This window comes from Pyrus communis, chromosome 16 (assembly GCF_041283825.1).
Source record: "Pyrus communis isolate YQ-2024b chromosome 16, ASM4128382v1, whole genome shotgun sequence".
Lineage (NCBI taxonomy): Eukaryota > Viridiplantae > Streptophyta > Magnoliopsida > Rosales > Rosaceae > Pyrus > Pyrus communis.
This window is the reverse complement of record NC_142580.1, coordinates 24,587,896-24,609,383: the sequence shown is the minus strand read 5'-3', so window position 1 is coordinate 24,609,383 and position 21,488 is coordinate 24,587,896. Positions and strand designations below refer to the sequence as shown.

The following is a 21,488-nucleotide window of genomic DNA, read 5'->3' as shown; positions in this document are numbered from 1 at the left end:
ACACATTTTATGCTTTTTTGGATTTAGCTTTGGTGTGATTTTTAAAAGGCTTAATTTTAGTTATGCTCCCCACTCGATTGTGATTCTACTTTGTTCACTGAAACTCAAAAGTCATTTTTTTACTTCTTGAAACTCAATATTCGTTACACTTTGTCCTACTTCTGTTTATTCCGTCTAAAACTGTTAAACATGGAGTAAATAAACTATATAATAAATTTTTTTGTTGGCTAAAAATCGAGTTTATTGGAATAAAGTTGCGACTTTTGAGTTTCACATAGCAAAAGTGAGATCAAAGTCAAGCTCCTAGGGTCGTAGAATAAATAAGCTTTTCAAAATGAGCCATAAAGTTTCAATTTTTCATATTCAAACTAAGGTGTTAAAATTATATCAATTTGTGCTTTTGATCTAATCAATTGTAAGATAATTCATTACTTGGGTGACGTGGTGAGCTTGAGTCCTTTATACGGTCTAACGTGTAAGTCACGTTTGCACCACATAGACAAAAAAAAATAATCAACAAATAGATGATTAGAAATTCAAAGAGACAAAAGATGTAAATGGATACAATTCATAGCCTGCGGGTGCAATGCAAGAAAATTAGAATATGGTGACCCATTTTGAAAGTTATATCAACCATGAAGGGTGTAAATGTAGTTAGCCCTTTGGTTCTTGAGGAATGCTAGCTATTTTTTCCATTTGCCTTTCCCTATCTACATTTCCCACTCATCATTTGACATGTGTATTCCATTAATAAGTTGAGAAGGTAGCTAGCTTTCCTGTTAGTTTATATCAATATTTTTAAACATAAATTTAACCTTAAACAAAAAACATGAATGTTAAAGGAAAAAACACTAGATGAACAAGTATATATTAAATGTCATGGTCATATAACTGAAATCCCTACAACCATAAGTGTACCAATAATAATTAAGGCAGAATCAAGAAACTGTTATCCTTAATTTGCTAAATGATCAATAAGGAAATTCAAACCGATTCAAACATATATATTGGCCCAATATTTACCAGAAGATAATTCCTCAAATCACAACCAGAATATCTGACCACCTCGACCAACAACATGCAAAGTTTTGGAAGCCTGTTTATGATGGCGGGGTTGGTGTTACCGGCAATCATCGTGGCGGGGCTTTCATCTCCATTTAGAGATACTAGCCTTCATGCGCGCGCTTATGTGTGTGCAGAATATACTTTTTGAATCATGACGTGTTACGTGCGATTTACATGTTGTAAATGTAATTATTAATGTAGATGGAAATGAATAATAAATACATTTAATAAAAGCAGTCTTTTAACTAATCAAATTAGCTGAATCCATATTAATAAAAACAGTCTTTCAATTTTCATCTACATCTTATTGAATTTACATTAAGATTAGAAAAAATAATATTTAATAAACAACAGATTGCTAGTGACACACCCCGACCGAAATCAGGGCATGCTGGCCATCACGTGAGAGTGATGTAACCATGTGCACAGTGCGGAAGCTAAGAATAATAATAAAAGTACGAACAAATAAAAGCCAAACTACACACAGGGTAGTTAACATACATGTGCAAGCGTAAGTGTGAAAAACAATATTCAGAGCACAGGAAACGTAGTGCAGTCCAGGGGAACAAATACTAACTAAACACACCTAGAGGGGGTCTTACGCTGGTGATAATCTGTCAGATATGCTGTGAATTCCTTGTGAGCCACCAAAAGAGCAATCCAAACTAGAACCTGGAGGGGTGCAAAACAGAAAGTGTGAGTGGGCAAAAACAAAGCTTTTCAAAATCATTTCATTATCAAAAGTTCTAACCCCTCGCCGTAAAACCTGTATAGTTTCCCAGAAAATAGAATATACACATATATAGAAAACATGCTCAGAAATATGCCATGTTGAATGCCTCCACATAAAATGTAAGTAACCCAGGTAATGTCAAACAATGCAAATAACATGTCAGCCGGAGTCACCTAACGTGACCTGTACGGCTAAATCTAGAGCTCAAATCCCCAACTCACTAACTGTACCTGCATATGAGTCGGAACCACCTAAAGTGGTTTGTACGACAAGACTGGGTGTAAATAAATACGCTTAAGTGCTACGATCACATGAAGACTGGGCGAATAATCGCGGGTCACCTACGAGTCGGAACCACCTATAGTGGTCTGTACGACAAGACTGTGCACCTAACTTGGATCCAAGATGAGTGTGTGGTGCGGGAGGTGAACATCACGTGAATGACTGTGCCCTACTCTGGGCGGGAGCACTAACACGGGGGGTGCAGGTTATGAGCTCACTACGTATCTCACATAACTACAAATCATCATCAACCATAACTTACCTAGCTACATGTCCGCAGCACCAAACATACATATATGCAACTACTAATGCATAAATAAATAGGTAAACGCAATGCATGGCATTTAAAACATATAAACATTCCATTTCATTTTCTAGGAAAAACCACAATATATAGGTATATACGGAAAACCAAAAGCCCACTCGCTGGTATGTAGAAGGGTCGTAACCCCCTTGCCTCGAGTGACTGCGCTCGTCCTTGGGATAGGTCTCACCTATATGCGAAACAACTATAAAAACGTTAATTTAAAGCACATAACCAAAATTAGGGAATAACTTCTCATACAATGCTCAAATGGGGTGTATGAATACACCAACGTGATCTACTCAACCTCACGAACATCCCATATTTTTAAAATAATTTGCTTACCTCCCACGCTTGGCCACGTGCTAGGCACGTTGACAGTGTCAGTTAACGCCGTCAGGAATATTCCATTAAAACTAACAGATTCCGTTAAAGTTAACCTAACGCCGTTAGGAATATTCCATCCAAACTGACGGAATATTCCGTCTTCTTCTCCGGCACACCTCCGGTGCTGTTGCCGTCGCCGGAAAACCGGAAAAACTTCAAACCTTCGTTTCTCACTTGTTTTTCAACCAAATTTCATGAAATTGGTACCAAAATGAAGCTTACAACAAGTAGAACAAAACCTTACCACTTTCAAGCCCTGAAATTCACAGAATCTCGCCGGAGAAACTTCACAAAATCCGGCCAAACCTGCAACTCATGATCCTGACGTCCAAAACCTTCCAATGAACCACCCTGAGCTTCTTAAGGACCTCACTAAGCTTCCTACAAGCTTCAAATTCCCTGAAAAACAACATTTCACGTGTGCATGAACAGTGACCAAAATCGGGATTCCATGGTTCAACGTGAAATCGAAGGATTTCCTACTTGAAATGGGTATGGTTGAACTCGTATGAACCTCACGAACACAAAGGTATAGTTTTCCACCTCGATCTGCAACATTTTCAAAGGTTTTTGGTCTTGTCCGTATGAAGAAGAAGAAGGGAGAGAGAGACACACACGGGATAGGGAATGTGATGAGGATGAGAGTGTGGGTGTGTGTGTGTGGTCCAGATGCAGCCAACCAAAACCCCAAAACAACCACACAACGAAACATAACCACTAGGAGCAAAATCGTCATTTCACACCTGCGGTACGAATAATCCGGGACGGGCTGTCACAGCTAACCCATTGCGAGGTTAAGCTCACTCCCTCCCCTTAGTGTATATAACATTGTTGGTTAAAAAAAAATTATCATTTGACAACTAATTGAATCACATTATTATGCGCGTGCGAGAGATTATTATTATTTTTTTTATAACTGACACTACACACCTTTCAAGTGTTTAAAAATTGAGAAATAATATTTAATAGACAACCGCTTGCAAAAACATTTTTTTGAATCACAGCGCGCGACTTAGACATTTTAAATGTATTTATATGCATGAATTGCTTCAATTTTTTTTTATTTCGTTATTTTCTTTTTTTATCACCAATGCTACGTGCGCTCTTAATATGTTTTGAACACAACATTCATAATTTTTCTTATTTTTTATTATATTTTTCTTCCCCATCATGTGGCCATCATCAACTTTGTCATTTGTTTATTTTTTTCTCTCTTCCCTTTCATTTTTTTATTATTTTCTCTCTCCCCATTTATATTTATATTATATTTTATGATGACCAAATTACCAACTTACCCTTGCATGATTTGATATATTATTTTGGTCAAGTTTTGAATATTTTTGGTTGAGGGGCAGTTTGGTACAATTCTTTTTGTCGAAGCCGGTGATACCAAATTGAGCCTCTAGCTTTATATATAGATTTATATAAATTATGATGATCATTATGAATAATAACACCGCCGCGAAGGGATCAAGTGAGGGCAATTACCCTCTAATGGCCAAAGCAAAGAAACATAACACCATTGCGATATAATCATGTTTTAAGAAAAGATATACTAGAACACTTGACAGAGGTAAGCCAAATCTATTTTTATGTGATGAAGTATTTCACTATAGTTGCGAATGAAATTTTCAAAAAGAAGATGGTAGTGGTGATGCTGAAGGATTTGTGTATAGAGATCAGGGAGTTTGTTGTATTTGACAACGACTAGACTCGATATCATGTATGTTGCAAGCTTGTTGTCCAGATTTATGCACAAGCCTACTCACATTTACTATAGAGCTACAAAGAGGATCCTTATATACATACAAGGTACCATTGACTTTGGTATTATGTATGCAAGAAATGTTGAGCCAAAATTGTTTATGTTCTATCATAGACTCATAGTGATTAGGGAGTAGTAGTGTTGATGACTTATTACTTTTGAATGTACGAATTATGTAGAAAAGCCAGTACCACACTCCTTGTAGGTAATATAAAAAGAGTGAAGAACAAACGATCCTCCAAACAAAAAAGTGACTGAGTCCGACTCAAGCAACATCGAAATTTCGGTGAAATAAATGTTCACCATCATATTAAAATTTTGACATGTCAGGGCTTACGTGACATGCCCCGTGTGTCTTACAAATCATACACATGACATTTGACTCATCAAAACCGAACAATTCATCATGAGTGACATGCATTGACATTTGGTGAAAAGTAATCAAGGAATTATTTTTAATTAATTTTTAATTAAAATAAACAAAATAATTTATTTAAATTTAAAATAAATGAAATGCCAAATCAGAGGAGATTGGCCAAATTAAGGATGACCAAATTAAGGATGAAATGTGATTGATTTATTTGATCTTATCAAATGAGATTATTTGATTAGGTCATGGATAATGTGATGAAGTCAAACCACAAACCAAGCCCAAATCAAGTCTTGGTTCCTTCGTCAATTAATGAAGTTCAAAATCAAGACCAAATCAAACCTCAAACAAGACCTGAAGAGTATAAATACAAGACTCCAAGATAAAGAAAGATTTCTCTTGAAGAACCTTCAAGCACCACTACAGTACTAGTTTCTCCATCGCCACAAGCCAAATCCTTGTGGTATTGGCGGATTCGAGATAAGTCATTATGACCCTCAGATCAACACCTCTACCCATACATTCTACACCCTAACCTTCGGATCAAATTTTTGTACACGTGTTTTGTTTTATTTGTTGCAGGGAATTCGTGTTTACAAATAGATTCATCTACATAAGAGAGCTTATCTGTGTGAAGCAGTAAAGTATTAAGAGAGAAGGGTTGATGTTAATACTTTGTTGTATTAACTAAATGAGGATTCTCGCTGGATCCTCTTTGTAAGGATCCCAGGAATCCTTTAATCGTGTTCGTTCATTGTATATCGTGCGGTCATAAATTATTTTAAAATTTTTAATTTAAAATTGAACATAAATAGTACCTGACGAAAACTGGCTGCACGATGTATGATGAACGAACACAATTAAAGAATTCCCAAAATCCTCACAAAAAGAATCTGAAGTTGATCCTTATTCGTATTAACTAAGTCCTATTTGGTAATTTGCTTTTCTATACCATGTGATCTTTTGCCACATGTATGACTCAAATTATTTGTTAATTGTTGCTTAATGGTCTTACAGAGTCGTCCTAAGTCCTAGAAAAATATTTCAAATGTGAATTAATTAATGGGAACTTTAACAAAAAGCTCCCGGTACTGTTTACTTTAACGAAAAACCACATTTTTACACTAAAAAGTCAATCCTGGTACTATTCACTTTACCCTTTATTTTGTCCTTATTGTTAAAACTCAAAGTTTTCAAGCCATTTTCATTAGTTTTCCTTTAATTAATCAGAAAAGCATCTTTTGCGTTAAGGCTCTCTCTTTGCTCTTTGTTTTTATTCTTCTCTGTCGCAGATTGCTTCTTTGACGCCTTCATTATTTCTCAACCTTTATGTCTAGATTGATTAGGATGAAAGATAGGTTGGATACCAACATCTACAATAGAATAGTGGTCACTGACAGAAAATTAGAACTTTATGACCCATTTTTTAATCACCTCAAACTTGAAGAGTGTAAACTGTAGTCTGTAACTCTTTTTTAACAAACGATATTATCTACACTAATGGGGTGTGAGAGTGAGCTAAGCCTCATAATGGGTGAGTAATAAAGTGGTTCAAATTTGCCTTTGGCGAGAATTGAACCTAAGACCTCTCACTTACAAGTGAAGAGTGTAAATTGTAGTTAGCCTTTTTGTTTTATATCAATTTTCTTAAACATAAATTCAGTCTTAAATAGAAACATCAATATTAAAAGGAAAAGAAATAATAGATGAACATGTTTTTATAAAATAAACCAAAAATCAATCAAGCAATAAACAAAACACAACGATTTTAGACTTCCTTCAATATAGGAGTATCTCTCTAACAATGGAAGCTTTATTGATTACCAACAAACACAAGAGAACTCACAAACACAAAGTGTTCTCAAGTATACAAACTTATGCCTCTAAAAAACTCTCACACACAAAACTATATCCCACATCCATCTATTTATACTAATAGATGTCATATGTTTACACAAAGTCCCTAGAATATAGGAAACCAAATCTATACTAAAACCAAATCCCAAACCAAGTAGGAAACACAAATCCAAATATCTTGCGTCCAAGATATCATAATCCATTTTAGTTTAGGCATTTTGATTTAATGCCAAATCCAACAATCTTTAGCTTGGCATGAAATCCGTAACGAGGCACCAAACAACTTCCGTTGCTCCACCATATCGCAAGATCAAACTTGCTTCGACTGCACCAAATCCAAACAGTGCTCAAACTTAGCTGCATTAACCACTTTTGTCAACATATCAGCTGAATTATCTTTTGTAGCAACCTTTTTTAAACGAATCTCACCTTTAGCAAGCACTTCTCTCACAAAATGATATCGTACATCAATGTGCTTAGTCCTAGCATGATGTACCTGATATCTGGCCAAATAAATGGTACTTTGGCTGTCACAATATACATCCAACTTGTGTTGTTCTACACCTAAATCTCCTAACAACCCCAGAGTCCACATTGCTTCTTTGATAGCTTAAACGATTGCCATGTATTTTGCTTCTAAGGTTGATAGTGCCAACGTTGGTTGTAATATTAATCTCCAACATATAGGACCCTTTGCCATAGTAAACACATACCCAGTCGTCGATCTTCTCTTGTCTAAGTCTCCAGCAAAGTCTGAGTCCACATATCCAACTAAGAACTTATCGATTCCTTCATCACATCTTTCAAAACAAATACCTTTGTCCCTCGTTCCATGTAAATACCTTAGTATCCACTTAGCAGCATTCTAATGCTCTCTTCCAAGATTATGCATGAATCTACTAACAATTCAAACTACGTGTGCAATTTCAAGACGAGTACACACCATAGCATACATTAATCCTCCAACCAAATTAGCATATGGAATACCATCCATCTTCATCTTTTCTTCATTAGTTTTGGGACATAGTTGACTGCTCAAATTGAAGTGAGCACCTAATGGAGTTCCTACAGGCTTATTGTCTTTTGTTACTCCAAACTTTTGTAACTTCTCAAGATATTGCTTCTGAGTCAAACACACCAAACCTTTTTGTTTATCCCTTGTGATCTCCATTCCCAATATTTTCTTGGCTTCACTGAGATCCTTCATTTCGAACTCCCTTCTCATTTGCTCCTTCAACTTTTCAATCCCGAAATATTTCTTGAGGCTATAAGCATGTTGTCCACATAGATTAACAAGTACACGAACAAACCATCTTTCAACTTCTTGTGATAAACACAGTGATCATAATGACTTCTTGTATAGTCTTGACCCTTCATAAACTTGTCAAATCTTAAATACCACTGCATGGGCGACTGCTTTAAACCAAGAGATTTTCTGAGCTTACAAACCAATCTTTCTTTGCCCTTCACTTGATACCCCTCGGGTTGTCTCATATAAATCTTTTCATCCAAATTACCATGAAGGAATCTAGTCTTCAAGTCTAGTTGTACCAATTCAAGGTTGAATTGTGCAACTAGGGCAAGCATTATTCGAATGGAGGAGTGCTTAACCATAGGAGAAAAAAATTTCATTGTAATCTATTCCCTCCTTATGAGCATATCCTTTACCCAGTAGCCTAGCTTTAAATCTTACCAAGCTCTTGTCATCCACTCCATCCTTCTTTGCATAAACCCATTTGTAGCCAATTGCTTTCCTTCCTCTAGGAAGCTCCACCAATTCCCAAGTCTTATTCTTGTGAAGGGAGAGATTCTCATCATCCATCGCATCATGCCATTTATTCTCTTCTTCACTATTTATTGCTTCTTCAAAATTTTTAGCCTCAATTACTAGCAATGCATATACCATGCAGGCCATGGAATCTTTATATCCTTCAGGTAAGGATATGTCTCTTGTTCCCTTCCCTTTCGCTATGTAATCATCTTGTATCTTTAGTTCTTTTGATGGTGTTCTTCTTTGTGATCACTCTCTTCATGTTCAAGTTAATCACCTTGTCTTTCTTCTTCCACAACTTCCTTACTTGGCTGTAAATTCACAATTACTTGTTCCCCAAGCTCTACCATCTGAACATCTTCCTTCAATTGCATGTGACTTTCATTAAATGTCGTATCTCTACTTACTATAATCTTGTTCAACTTGGGACACCAAAGTCTAAAGCCTTTCACACCATTATTGAATCCCATAAAGACAACTTTCCTAGCTCGTGGATCCAATTTGTTTTCCTTCACATGAAAGTAGGCATTGCATACAAACACTTGTAGTTTATCGTGGTCCTAAGCTGGTTCTCCAGACCACACTTCAATGGGTGTTCTACCCACCAATGTTGTTGATGGTAGTCGATTAAGCACATGACATGCATAGCTCAAAGCTTCTTCCCAAAATCTCTTTAGCAGCTTAGCTTGAGATAGCATGCAACAAACTTTCTCAAGCAAGGTCCTATTTAGTCTCTCTGCAATCCAATTCTGCTGTGGAGTATGTCTAACATTGAAATGACGAGTAATCCCTTCCTTTTTACACACTTTGAAGAAAGGTATCTTAATCTTCTTTCCAGTCTTGTTCTCCATCATGTTCTTCCATTCCAGGAAGATTTCAAGAACCTCGTCCTTTCGTTTCATCATATATATCCATGATTTGCAAGAGTAGTCATCAATAAAAGATACAAACCATATTTTTTCACCTAAAGAAGCATTCTTTGCAGGCCCCCCAAACATCAAAGTGAACATAGTCCAAAATCCCTTTCGTTTGATTAACAGCTGAGCCAAATTTCACCTTTGCTTGTTTGTCAAGAACACAGGTGCTCACAAAACTCTATCTTTCTAGTTTTTTCTCCTTTTAAACACCCCTACTTGATCAATCCTTGCAATGCTTTTTCTCCTACATGACCCAACCTCATATGCCATAATGAAGATAAGTCACTTTTATCACTTTGCACTTCATTAGTTACCATAGCCACTCCATTTTCCATATAAAGTAAGCCATTCCGAGGCCTTTTTAGTATGACAAGTGCTCCTTTAGCAACTTTGAGCACATTGTTATCAGTATAAAACTTGTAGCCTTGTGATTTGAGAGTGCCTAGTGAGATCAAAATTTTCTTCAGATTTGGGACGTACCTTACACCATGCAATTCTCGAATCACACCATCATGATGCTTGATCCTGATGCTTCCAATTCCTTGAGTTGTACATGGGCAATCATCTCCCATATATATAGTTCCATTCGTAACTTTGAAGCTTGAAAACCAATGCCTTTGAGAAGTCATGTGATGGGTACAACCTGTGTCGAGCACCCACTCTTTCATATAATCCACAGTGCTCGATGCAGTTAGGGCATAGACAAATTCCTCATCCTCAACTTCAACCATATTTGCTTCTGAGTCATCCTTTTTCTTTCTAGTCTTTTCTTTGATTTTAGGGTAGTCTTTCTTCCAGTGTCCTTTTTCAAGACAAAAAGCACACTCATCTTTGTCCAAGAACTTCCTATTCTTTGAGACTCCTCTAGTACGAGGCATACTATTTTTACCTGTATGAACCTTTCTTTTCTTTCGATCTCCTTCTCACCATCAAAGCTTTAGAGTTATTCCTTTCTTGCCTGTTAAGGTGTCTCACCTCATGATTCATAAAAGCACTTGAGATTTCATCATACTTAATTGTCTCTCTGCCATAAATCCAAGTAGTGAAAGGCTCATAGGATTCAAGCAATGAGTTCATCAGGATCAATGCCTTGTCTTCATCTTTGATTATCTTTTCAAGATTTTCCAGTTTAGCTAGAAGCTTGTTAAACTCTTCTAAATGGCCAATCATCTTCGTACCCTATTTGTACTGGAACCTGTACAACTTGCTCTTGAGATGTAGTCAATTCTCTGCACTCTTCTTCATATATTTTGTTTCCAATGTAGCCCACAATTCTTTCACAGAAGTTATGTTCATCACACCATACTTCTGTTGATTTCCCAAGAATAACTGAATTGTAGAACATGCATGAGTATTCAATCTTTCCCATTCTACTTTTTCCATCGAAAATGACATGCCTCCTAACACAACAACCAAACCTTTTTGTATCAAGACATCTCGAACCTCACACTGCCACATAGCAAAGTTGTTCGTTCCATCAAATTTCTCAATTTCAAACCTAGCACTCTGAACCGTCGTCTTGGTTCCACTAGTGTCAGACTTTTCTTCAACATCATCAACACTAGTAGACTCACCAGTCTTCATCATTGCTTGATGGTCACAACCCACGTAAGAACCTAAGCTCTGATACCACTTGTTATAAACTAAACCAAAAACCAATCAAGCAATAAGCAAAACACAACGATTTTAGAGTTCCTCCAATATAGGAGTACAGTGTACCTCTCTAACAACGAAAGCTTTATTGATTACCAACAAATAACAAAGAACTCACAAACACAAGGTGTTCTCAAGTATACAAACTTATGCCTCTCAAAAAGTCTCACGCACAAAACTCTATCCCACATCCATCTATTTATACTAATAGATGTCATAGGTTTACACAAAGTCCCTAGAATATAGGAAACCAAATCCTATACTAAAACCAAATCCCAAACCAAGTAGGAAACACAAATCCAAATATCTTGCGTCCAAGGTATCCTAATCCTTTTTGGTTTAGGCATGTTGATTTAATGCCAAATCCAACACAAGTATAAATTAAAAAGAAAACTAACGAAAAGTCCTCAAAAACTTTAGTTTTAATGAAAAAAGACAAATAAAGGTGTAAGTGAATAGTAACAGGAAAGGTAAAAATATGGTTTTTTCGTTAAAAGTAAACAGTACTGGGAGTGTTTCGTTAAAACTCCCATGGTCATATTGTTCAGGCAAAGATTTCTCTGGAGAAGGCTCCTCGGACCTCAGCACAGCTCCCGAAGGGATTGACACTTTAGATGTGTAGTCGGGCTCTTACTTGATGTGCTACAAGAAGAGAACAAAGTTAGTTCTGAAAGGTGCCTTTGTGGGGCCTTAGGTTGTGGGGCCTTAGGTGTAGGCCTTGAGGCTTGCAATCAAAACTAACTAAGTGCTAGGCGTGCCACTACTATCTTAGTATAGCAGATGTAGAACAAGTATGTTTTAAGTCGATTACTTGTGCCCCAAGTTTCTCAAACTTCTTGTTATTGAAGGACTGTCATGGATGAGTTAAGTCTACATTAAGTTCTTTTTCTTGCCTTGTAAACAAGGACTTTTAATTCATAGTCCTGTATGTTCAAATGAAGGAGTCCATAACGCCTTAAATTACTAGTTTGGTTCTAGATTACATTTAATGAAAACATATTCATCAAGCTAACCAGATCCAAATGCAAATGGAGCTCTTAAAGTAGAAAAACATGTGGAAATAACTTGAATACATGCTGAAGAATGTATTAAGTAATAGATCTACTAATTTAGAAAACAAACAAAGAGCCTCGGACAAGATTTCACCTTGTTTGGCAAGGTTGAACTTCTTGCAGTCACTTCTCTTTGAATTTACAAGGGTTATATGCTAAAAAAGGATGGATGGTAAACAAGTTTACACGAGGGAATTGATACTACACCTCTAAAGGAGATAGCAAAGCTTTTAAACTAGACAAAAGATAGCTTTTCAGAGAACTATCACTAGAAAGAATTGAATTTGGGTTGATTTTAGCTTTTAGATGCAAATCTGGCTTGAGAGTAGAATTTGTATGTTTGTTTGTTTGATTGGTTGAGTATCCTTGTTCCTGTTGTCTCTTCTTCCTTTTGTAGGCAGTTTGGCTCGACTGCTATAGTTTTTGCTCTTGCCTGAAAGCACTTGGAAGGTAGTGAGTCATCAACATTTTACTTGTAATGCCACTGGAAAGTGTTCTTTGGCTGGTAGTAGGTTAGTCTTCATCACTTGTCATTTCAATTATAGCCATGTGGCTTGTATCTTGGCTGAAAAAGCTTCAATTTGCCTCTGGACTCATTGGGCTTTGGGCAAGTCTTCCTTTAATTTGGCGTCCTTAGACTTTCTTTTATTTAAGCCCAATATTCAAATATTAACCCAAACACATATAACTCAAAATCCCTACAACCATAACCGTACCAAGAATAATTAAGGCAGAATAAGAAAACTATTATCATTAATTTGTCAATTAATCAATAAAGAAACAAAAACTGATTCAAACATTTTATATGTGTGTGTGTGTGTGTGTGTGTATATATTGGTCCAGTATTCCCAAGAAGAAAATACATTGAATCAGAATCGGAATATCTGACCACCTCAACCAACAGCATGGCAAGCTTTGGAAACGCGTTTGTGATGCCGGCGTTGGTGTTAGCAGCAATCATCGTCATGTCATCGGCGAGACTTTCATCTGCATCTGGAGACATTTATGGAAATTATGCTGATCGTGATGAACCATCATCAATAAGCCCTAGCCCTAACCGTAACCCTAGCCCTAGCCCTAGCACCACAGAAGATATCAGCAGCAGCAGCAGCAATTTCCCAGATGTGCTGCCGCTGGAGCCCTCGCAGGGATACTACAGGCATTTGAGGAAATGCGCAGACGAAATAAGCCCTCTGTGCGCTGAACAGATCTTTGAGGGTATGTTCTACAGTAACGAAGAACTGACTGAGGATTGTTGCGCAAACCTTTTGCGTGTGGGATACGATTGTCACCGGGGGTTGGTTAAGCTAATCCTCCTAGAACCGACGTTCAAAGGCAAAGCTTCCGAGGCATTGCACAAGAGTTTCCAAATATGGAGCAAGTGTGTCGTAGTCGTTCATCAAGCCGACTCACCTTCCCCTACTGCTGCCGCTGTTTCTAATTAAATTTCTTGTTTTCTTGCACTAGAATCTACATGAGCATGACGATGATTTAGTCAGCTAATATAGGACTTATCTGAATTCAACAAAGTAAGCTATACTAAAATAATTAATTAATTACATTATCTTTTACTTCTTAAGGAATAATATGGACGTGTCTATGAATAAGGAATAATATCGTTTGTTAAAAAAAATAAGAACCTGTCTATGAATGTCATGGATGGTTTCCCATAGAAATCCTTATATAAGAAGTTGTTCATTCATTGCCTATTGAGAAATAGACATAGAGACGGAAGAAAGGACAGGCGGAGAAGGATGAGACCTTTTCTCGAAAAATTCCAGATCCAGAAAAGAGTTGAAGATGGTGCAACATCAAATCCCATTTCTCGCGTTTTTTGGCTTAACATTTATAGATTCGCTTCGAAACTGATAGAGATTTAAGTGCGAGATTTGTTTTGCTTTTGCCTCTTCAAAAGTTCATTTAGAAGTAAAACAAAGAAAATAATTCTCACACTTGTTTTCTTTCTGCATAGGCATATGCTAATAGAGAGGAGTATGCTAGGGAATCAAGTAGGGGTGTGAAAACCGTTTCCCTCCCGTTCTATAGGAGATTAATAAAGTTCAACCCCTTTTTTTCCTCCTCTCTCCAATGTTCCACATTACCGTTCCCTCCGTCCACCCATGTCATAAGAAAGACCTACCCAAGTCAAAAATCAACGTTGGTTCAATCTCAGACTCAACGTACTCTAAGTTTTAACGTTAATACTCTTAACCAAGTCAATTGAAAGTTCAAGGGTTGAGCAGTTCTTCGATCTGGCCTTCCAAACCCTCAGGTAGGACGAACTGGTAGAGGTTGAGACTCTGAAGGACCACCAAAGGCAGTCTTAGGGACTTTGGTTATATCTGATGGCTCTGCTTCCGTTTATCTTTGCTAACATTTTGTACTTTACATTTAGCTTACTAGATGTATTTTATGTTTCGTTGATTATTCGCCACATGTTAGGTCATACAATTTGTGAACCAAATAATTTTCTTGCATTGGAAAGCTGTTCCACTTGCTCGAGCTATTCACATATACACAACTTGCCATGTACTCACGTTATTAGGGTCAACAAGAATCAAACACGACTATGATTTGCCTTATACTAGCCTACTAATTCCGTGTCGGAATTATTTTGTGTTACCGAGTTGTATTACATGATCCTTCAAGGCTAGTCAACTAGGCCTTGAAGCATACTAACTTCCTCATCATGAGCTGGTGGAATCATCTGTGGTGACAGTAAGTAGCTTGAACTCGCGCTCCAAGCTCCACATGAACTCATTCTCACTGTTGACGCTTAAGTTGTACTCCTGGAAGTACCCATTGTAGCTTATGATGGAAATAGTTGCCCTGAAAATTAAAATCCAATAGAAAGGCATTCAAACCTAAACAAAGAAACGATTACACGAGAGAACTAACTGAACTAGTATTCAAAACTCGACTGGATGAAGGTGCCAACAATTTTGTTCCCCATGAGTGAATATTGGCAGAGTTTGTACTTGAAACTCCGGGAAATGGCACCTCAAATTTCTAAATCATTCGTGGAAACCTGGAAGTAATTCATGGCCCAATGATAATTTTTTGCAATACCATCCTCCACATTGGGTACGTGAAATACGTTGCACATTTATTTACTAAGAACTCTATTCAACTGGCTAATTCAGTACCCAAAGTAGTAGAAAAGTATAGAATGGAGAGGGAGACGAAGGAATCACAAATAAAAGACTTCAAATATATAAGACTACATACAGACAAGTACCAGTAACTAACCTACAAGCCACAATTTCTGAAGTTGATGTATCAGCAACCTTGTCTACCTTTCGTATCACTGCATAGCTGTTAAAAAGTTGACGAAATAAGTAAAACTAAACTGACTTTGTAAATTATTGCTACAGTGAAAAAAATTCGCCAAAGGTAAAGGGCTTTCTTAGAGAAGGCGGGATAATATCATACTAGATATCTGAGTTACCAAATGTCCAAACCTGATGTACGGTCTACAATCTAAATTGAATCCACAGGAAATTGAAGAGCAAGGAAACATAAATGGAATCTAAAAGAATTCGATTTCCATAGCTTAGCTGGAAATTTATAAGTCCATTGCAATACCACAATATTCACAATGTAATACGGATTCTTACAAAAAGAAAATTCTCTTGATTAGCTGGGCAGTTGATAATTCTATATCAATCAAACATATTGCTGCTTCTTAAATCTTTATATGTAAATTTTGGTGTCCCTTATACCCGAAAATTTTGAGGCTCACGTTGTGCATCACAAACTCTATGTTTTTTAAAATTTACCCTCAAAAATCAAAGAATCACCATTAACCAAACTATTAAGGTTCACATAGAGCATCACACCCTCTATATCCAACTCTGGAGTTGAAATATTTGATATAACAAATTAATCGTCTACGGAATTCAAAATAATGAATAAAAGACAAGGCTGGACAGAGACTACGGTGTATTGCACCAGACTCAGTTCGGGGCCTTCGGGCAAGGTCTGATGGGAGCACCTTTATCATATTTTATAGTTTTGTTTTAGTTTCTTAGATTTAGGCTGCACTTAGCTTTATGCCAATTTGGGAAACTAGAAATGCAAAATACTTTCCCTACAAGTGGAATAAAGAAAATTTCAATTGACCATTTTAAATCTAAGGAACAATGCTGGTGCTGTTTGCAGACTTGCAGTAAAAATATACTATGGATACAGTATAAAACATAATATGGATTCAGTGTGTAAGTTACAAGTGGTCCACCTTTTGACTCCTGCTGGTGCAGCATTATGAAGTACATCATGATGTGCCGGATCTAATGCATCAGTCACAGAGTCGGGTATAATTGATCCAAGAAAACTCCCTGATCTTTTGCTTCTGTGAAGAAAGTGAAAATACGATCATATAACTTTGCAAATGTGAATGAAAAGGATCGGCAAGTACTCTCTAATATTGGAAAAGTAATTAGACATGTATTTCATGAAAGAATTTTGTACGTCTACAGATTTATGGAGCTTACTTTTTCAAGGTTCTTACCAATAAAAGAAAATTGATACGTGATATTTAATGCATAGTTCACATCTACAAGGAATTACATTTGGTTGATATGTGATGCTGAAAGTTGATGACAGATTAATCCATACCATGAAGCAGGATAGGCATCTTTAGATACAAAATTTTGAATTTCAAGTACATATTCCTCTTTTTTAATAACTTTTCCGTCCAGTGTTTCTTTCCTCCTTTTTTTAATAAGTTTTTTGCACTCTTTTTTATTCAATTCAACATGAAGATTGAACAGCAAGAATAATACATCAAATCAAATAAGCATTAAAGGATTTGGCAGAACATGATTATAGTAATACAGCTTTTCCTTTCTCTTTTACGTCAATTGTGCAATGTAGCAGAAAATAAATACCATTGAGAAAAAAATAATAATAAGCAAATGTTACTGAAGGCCCATCAAGCTTTAGTTGTCTTCAGACATGAGAAAAGTGAAATCACATAAATTAGACAAGGGACAAAGGAAAGAAATCTGCTAGAGAAAGAAAAGACAACAAATAAGTGGGAAATGAAAGATAAAAGGACTGGAAATATAAATAACAAAAAGAGGGACTTTTTAGGATATATATACAAGATTATGGCTGTATAATATCATAGGAAAAAAGTAGCTTGTATTCAAAACCCATAAGCTATAAGGAACCAATACTTAGCATGCTATAACATAAGCCATTCACATCTATTAAGACTTAATAAAGCATGTGCACAATCAGTTTGGTAGTATTATTAGCAGTTTGTGTTGTCTCCAAACGGGAAAGTTCAGTTGTCGTTCTCACCTTTGATAAATGGAGAACCCCAGAGAAAAGGCATGAACAGAACCTGAAGAACTTGTTCCCACAAGAATATCTGGCAGTTGCATAGATGGCCCAAATGACAGAGAAAATATAGTTGATGGATATGTCCCTCTTCGAAAGCTATATGACTGCCAAAGAAGGATCGGTTAGACATGCATTTTACTTGTAAGAAATTACAGGCAATTAGAGGTACTGCCACGACTTGGTTCAGTGGCTGTAGCTTATTACGAGTTAGGGAAAAAGATGATGCCTAGCACGACAATTCTTATGCACTATATAAATATAGATATGTGTGTGGGTGTAAGCTGATTGCATTGTTCTGAACAGCCAAGAGCAAGTGATTCTGACCTCAAGAGACAGCAAACTTTCCTTTTCTCTTAAATTATGCAGGGGTTGTTGAAATCAAAGTTCTTAGTAGGATTCAAAATCACACACTTTTTAAAGTTCGATGTTTCTATAAACAAATGGGGAAAGGAAACTACCAAAACTATGGTTTATGCAAAAATAAAAAAAAAATCCATCAAACTAAAAAGGTACTGCACCCTCAGGCAAAGGTTCTCCACCTGCCCTTGCAGCTGGTAATACTTTCTAGCATTCTAGAATTGACAAAGCCCTGAAGCGAATTCCCTCTACAAAAAAAATAAAAAAAAGACAAAAACAAAAAAGTAAAGGAAGCTTAATGGAAATTTTGTTTTTGGGCTTAAATCCTAAGGGACTTTCACAAGGGTTTAAATTCGAATTTTTTTTACCACGGGGGCTCCCTTCTGAATACCCTATCACCACAAGGACCATTTATCCAATTAGGCCAAATAGGAAATACATTATTTTCCTATTTCCATATAGAATAGGAAACTTAATCAGAAAATAGGCATGTAAACCGCACCCTATACTTATAAATTGGGTGTGGCAAGACCAGAAAAAAGGGAGAAAAAGGCCAGAGACAGCCAAGAGAAAGAAGAGGGATTAGATTTAGGGTTTGCAAAAGTACTGTATGCTCTATCATTAATTAAGAAGCTGTGATTTCTCTATCCAGAGAAATTAGAACTGGGCATAGGCAAAATTTCTGCCGAACTAGTGTAAATCTTGTGTCTTTCCAGTCATTCTCTAATTTGCTAAGTTTAGTCTCTTGCCAGGTACATCAAAGAGCAACATCTAGAGAAGAATGCAATTTTGAGGCTGACTACAGAAGGAGAGTTTGCCAGACTTGAATTTGTTGAAGCACAATACATATGATCCATATAATCATATTAACTAAGCCCGAATGGCGGTGCCAATAACAATCCTCTTCATATTTTGCTATTCTTTACCTCAGTTGCTTCTGAGACTAGATGGACTCTGATAATGGTTCCCTGTTCAGATGCTGTTGCTATGTACATTCCATTGGAAGAAAGGGCAATTGCAGCAAGTGGGGATCGATGCGCATCTATCTGTAAATAAGTTCCAAGGATACAAATAATATGAATTAGGAAATGGTAAGAGAAAAATCATTTTCAACATATATAATAATTAACTTATTAAAGGCAAAATTGATCGTTTATGTTTGATACGTAAATTCCAATTCACAGAAGTGGTTTTTAACTATGCCCACAAGTTTTCAAAATGAAGCTGCCAAACATCCTGATTTGAGGATTTCAACAAAGCATAAATGCATTTAAATAATCATACTGCATGCAACTTGCATGATTAAGTTTTTAAATTCTTCGGAATTGAAAGAGAAATATTTTGATCTTGAGTGTGCAGATGAAACAGAACCATGAAAATGACCAGCAAGATAGACGAAAAGACAAAGTCATTCAATCTTTCTCATTACTCGAAAAAAAAATAATACTCACAATTCATGCTGGAAATCATTATTCCGCGAGTATAATTAAGTTAGGTAACAAAATGAAGTGTTGTGATATAAACTTTATCATCTTTCTGTTATGTATGAGAGAGAATATGTTATGCCATAACCTCACAATGTAAATGCCGGTCCATGACATTGTACAACAACACAGATCCCTTCGAGATGCTAGCAGGAAGAGCCAAAAAGCACCCTTCCAAACTTGGTGAGAATGCACAAAGCCCTGATAAAAACACAACGATGTTATAACAATAAACACAATGATTGTTGGTAGAACAGAATATAAACCGAGTACAGGTACAACAAGAAATATGACCCAATTTCACCTTTTATATTTGGTATAGTATCAATAGCGTCCAAGATTGCGACATTATTTATGTCATATACGTACGTTTTGTCCTGTAAAATGACAACAAGTCTGCATTTTCCCAGAAGGCATATAAAATTCATCAACAACAAAGGAGAAAGAATTGGAGTCCAATTAATGGATTAACATGATACTCCTGAAAAAACATGATACTCTTGAAAAAACCACCTCATATAGTACAGAACCCCGATAAATGACTTAACAAGTGCCAACAGATGCCAAATATGCCAATTGTCTTTGTCATCATATCTAGACTAAAAACTTAAGGTTTTTTTTCAACAAATAAAAGGATACAATTCGCTGAAAACGAAGATTACGATAGCAAAGCCAAATTGATCGGTCACTCATCATTATACAATGTGCAGGTTACCTCTTCTTATTCATGCGAACAGCAAGTATGGAAGTTAAGAAATTTAATTCTCGAAGAGCAGTTGCAGTTGTGGTATTGAACAAACAGAGGCGGCGGGGCGATAGGGATGGCTGGGGGCAGTCATAGTGTGAGTAAATATTTGATGGTCGAATGGAAAGGGTAAATAACTAGATTGTGCAGCGTACCTCTTCACCAGCTCCAACAATGGCAAGAAGACTAGAGCTAAATAGCATTTCTACTATAACGAAAGCTCCAATAGCTAGCAAACCACAAAAAAAAAAAAAAACATAATTAACCCAACGGCTGTATGATTTTCCTTCCAAATTAACAACCGCCAGAAAAGAAAAAGAAAAAGCAATTGAAAAACTTGCCTCGCTCATAGCAGAGTCTGCCAGTACTGGAATCGAATATTTTGAAGCCGCCCTTTGTGCCGATTGCAAAGCAACTGACGAATTCCAACGGATTACAAATTTTATTAACCACAAGAAAAAAAATCAGAAAAAATCAGGAGATGTGAATGGAATTGAATTGAATTTTGTCTTACCTGGTGTCTTGGTTGAAGGAAGCGCAATAAATTGGGTAAGGAGAGGCCATGTCTTTACCTTCTCCCTTGTTCCTTGGGAAATTTAATTTAATTTTGCAATTACAGAAAGAAAACAAGAGGGAGAGGAAGAGTTGATAGTTGGCCTTGTCGTCGTTGGCGTCGTCCTTGCTGTCGTTGATAGTGCGTGGCGCTGCAGTGCTGCGTATTTAGTAGATGCCTCTGCTCTTTGTTTCCTTCTTTTGAGATTGAGCTTCAAGTTCTGGAATCTAAAATTCGAGTTAAGTTGAATTTATATCATGTTTTTTATTTCGTGAAATTCAATTCAATCATGTTGGGTTGTTATAACTTAGGTTATTTGGGTGGAAATTGAGAATATATATATATATATATATATATGTATGTATGTATAGTGAAATTCTTGTTGGGTTGTGATTCCTCGGCTTGCGTTGTGTAACTTTGAGGCCGGTTTTGATTCCATCATGTTCGGCTGTTATAACTGGATATCGTGAAAATTCTAAAATTCGATTTTAGTTATGCATTGGTAAAACTTTGGTGGGTTGTGATAAGTTATGTTATATTTTGGTAGCTTTGAAGTAGCAAATTATTGATTGGATTTTAATGGGGGATAACAGAGGAGTAGACGAAAATATTAAAGAAAGTGAGCATGTAGATGCAGAAGATGAATTTGGTGCAGGGAAGGCTGAATTTGTGATACCAAATGTAAACGACGAGTTGAAACCCAAAGTAAATATGAAGTTTGATTCATTGGACAAAGGTACATGTTTTACAATAAATATGCACTCACAACTGGGTTTGAGATGAAGGAAAATATTTGAAAATCTAAGTTCGTTACGCAACATAATGCATGCATTTAACAATTAAA

The 21,488-nt window shown here is 36.5% G+C and overlaps 1 protein-coding gene across 2 annotated transcripts; it reads right to left on the bottom strand.

Annotated features, from left to right (window-relative positions):
• Window positions 1–14,492: 14,492 nt before the first annotated feature.
• ATG18B (autophagy 18 B-like protein) lies at window positions 14,493–21,069 on the bottom strand. 2 transcript variants are annotated; one of them, XR_015957943.1, is made up of 12 exons: window positions 20,606–20,962; window positions 20,433–20,506; window positions 20,247–20,320; window positions 20,062–20,171; window positions 19,651–19,742; window positions 19,435–19,547; window positions 18,789–18,908; window positions 17,464–17,609; window positions 16,394–16,507; window positions 15,406–15,471; window positions 14,694–14,985; window positions 14,493–14,627 (listed from the first exon to the last, which is right to left on the bottom strand). XR_015957943.1 is itself a non-coding variant. In XM_068470841.2 (11 exons), exons 1-11 carry the CDS (start codon window positions 20,653–20,655, stop codon window positions 14,844–14,846), a joined length of 1,101 nt encoding a protein of 366 aa, XP_068326942.2. In that variant the 5' UTR covers window positions 20,656–21,069; the 3' UTR covers window positions 14,608–14,843. The 2 variants fall into 2 exon arrangements, 1 of the variants encoding a protein (XP_068326942.2); XM_068470841.2 differs by having other exon boundaries at window positions 14,608–14,985; window positions 20,606–21,069.
• Window positions 21,070–21,488: the final 419 nt, after the last annotated feature.

Bases quoted from the DNA above. Each gene is read 5' to 3' on its own strand.
- ATG18B (XM_068470841.2), bottom strand. From the start codon at position 20,655: ATGGCCTCTCCTTACCCAATTTATTGCGCTTCCTTCAACCAAGACACC. The intron at 20,172-20,246 runs GTACGCTGCACA...GACTGCCCCCAG, and splicing joins TTGTTGGAGCTGGTGAAGAG to CCATCCCTATCGCCCCGCCG. The intron at 14,986-15,405 runs GTTAGTTACTGG...TTTAATTTTCAG, and splicing joins TCAGAAATTGTGGCTTGTAG to GGCAACTATTTCCATCATAA.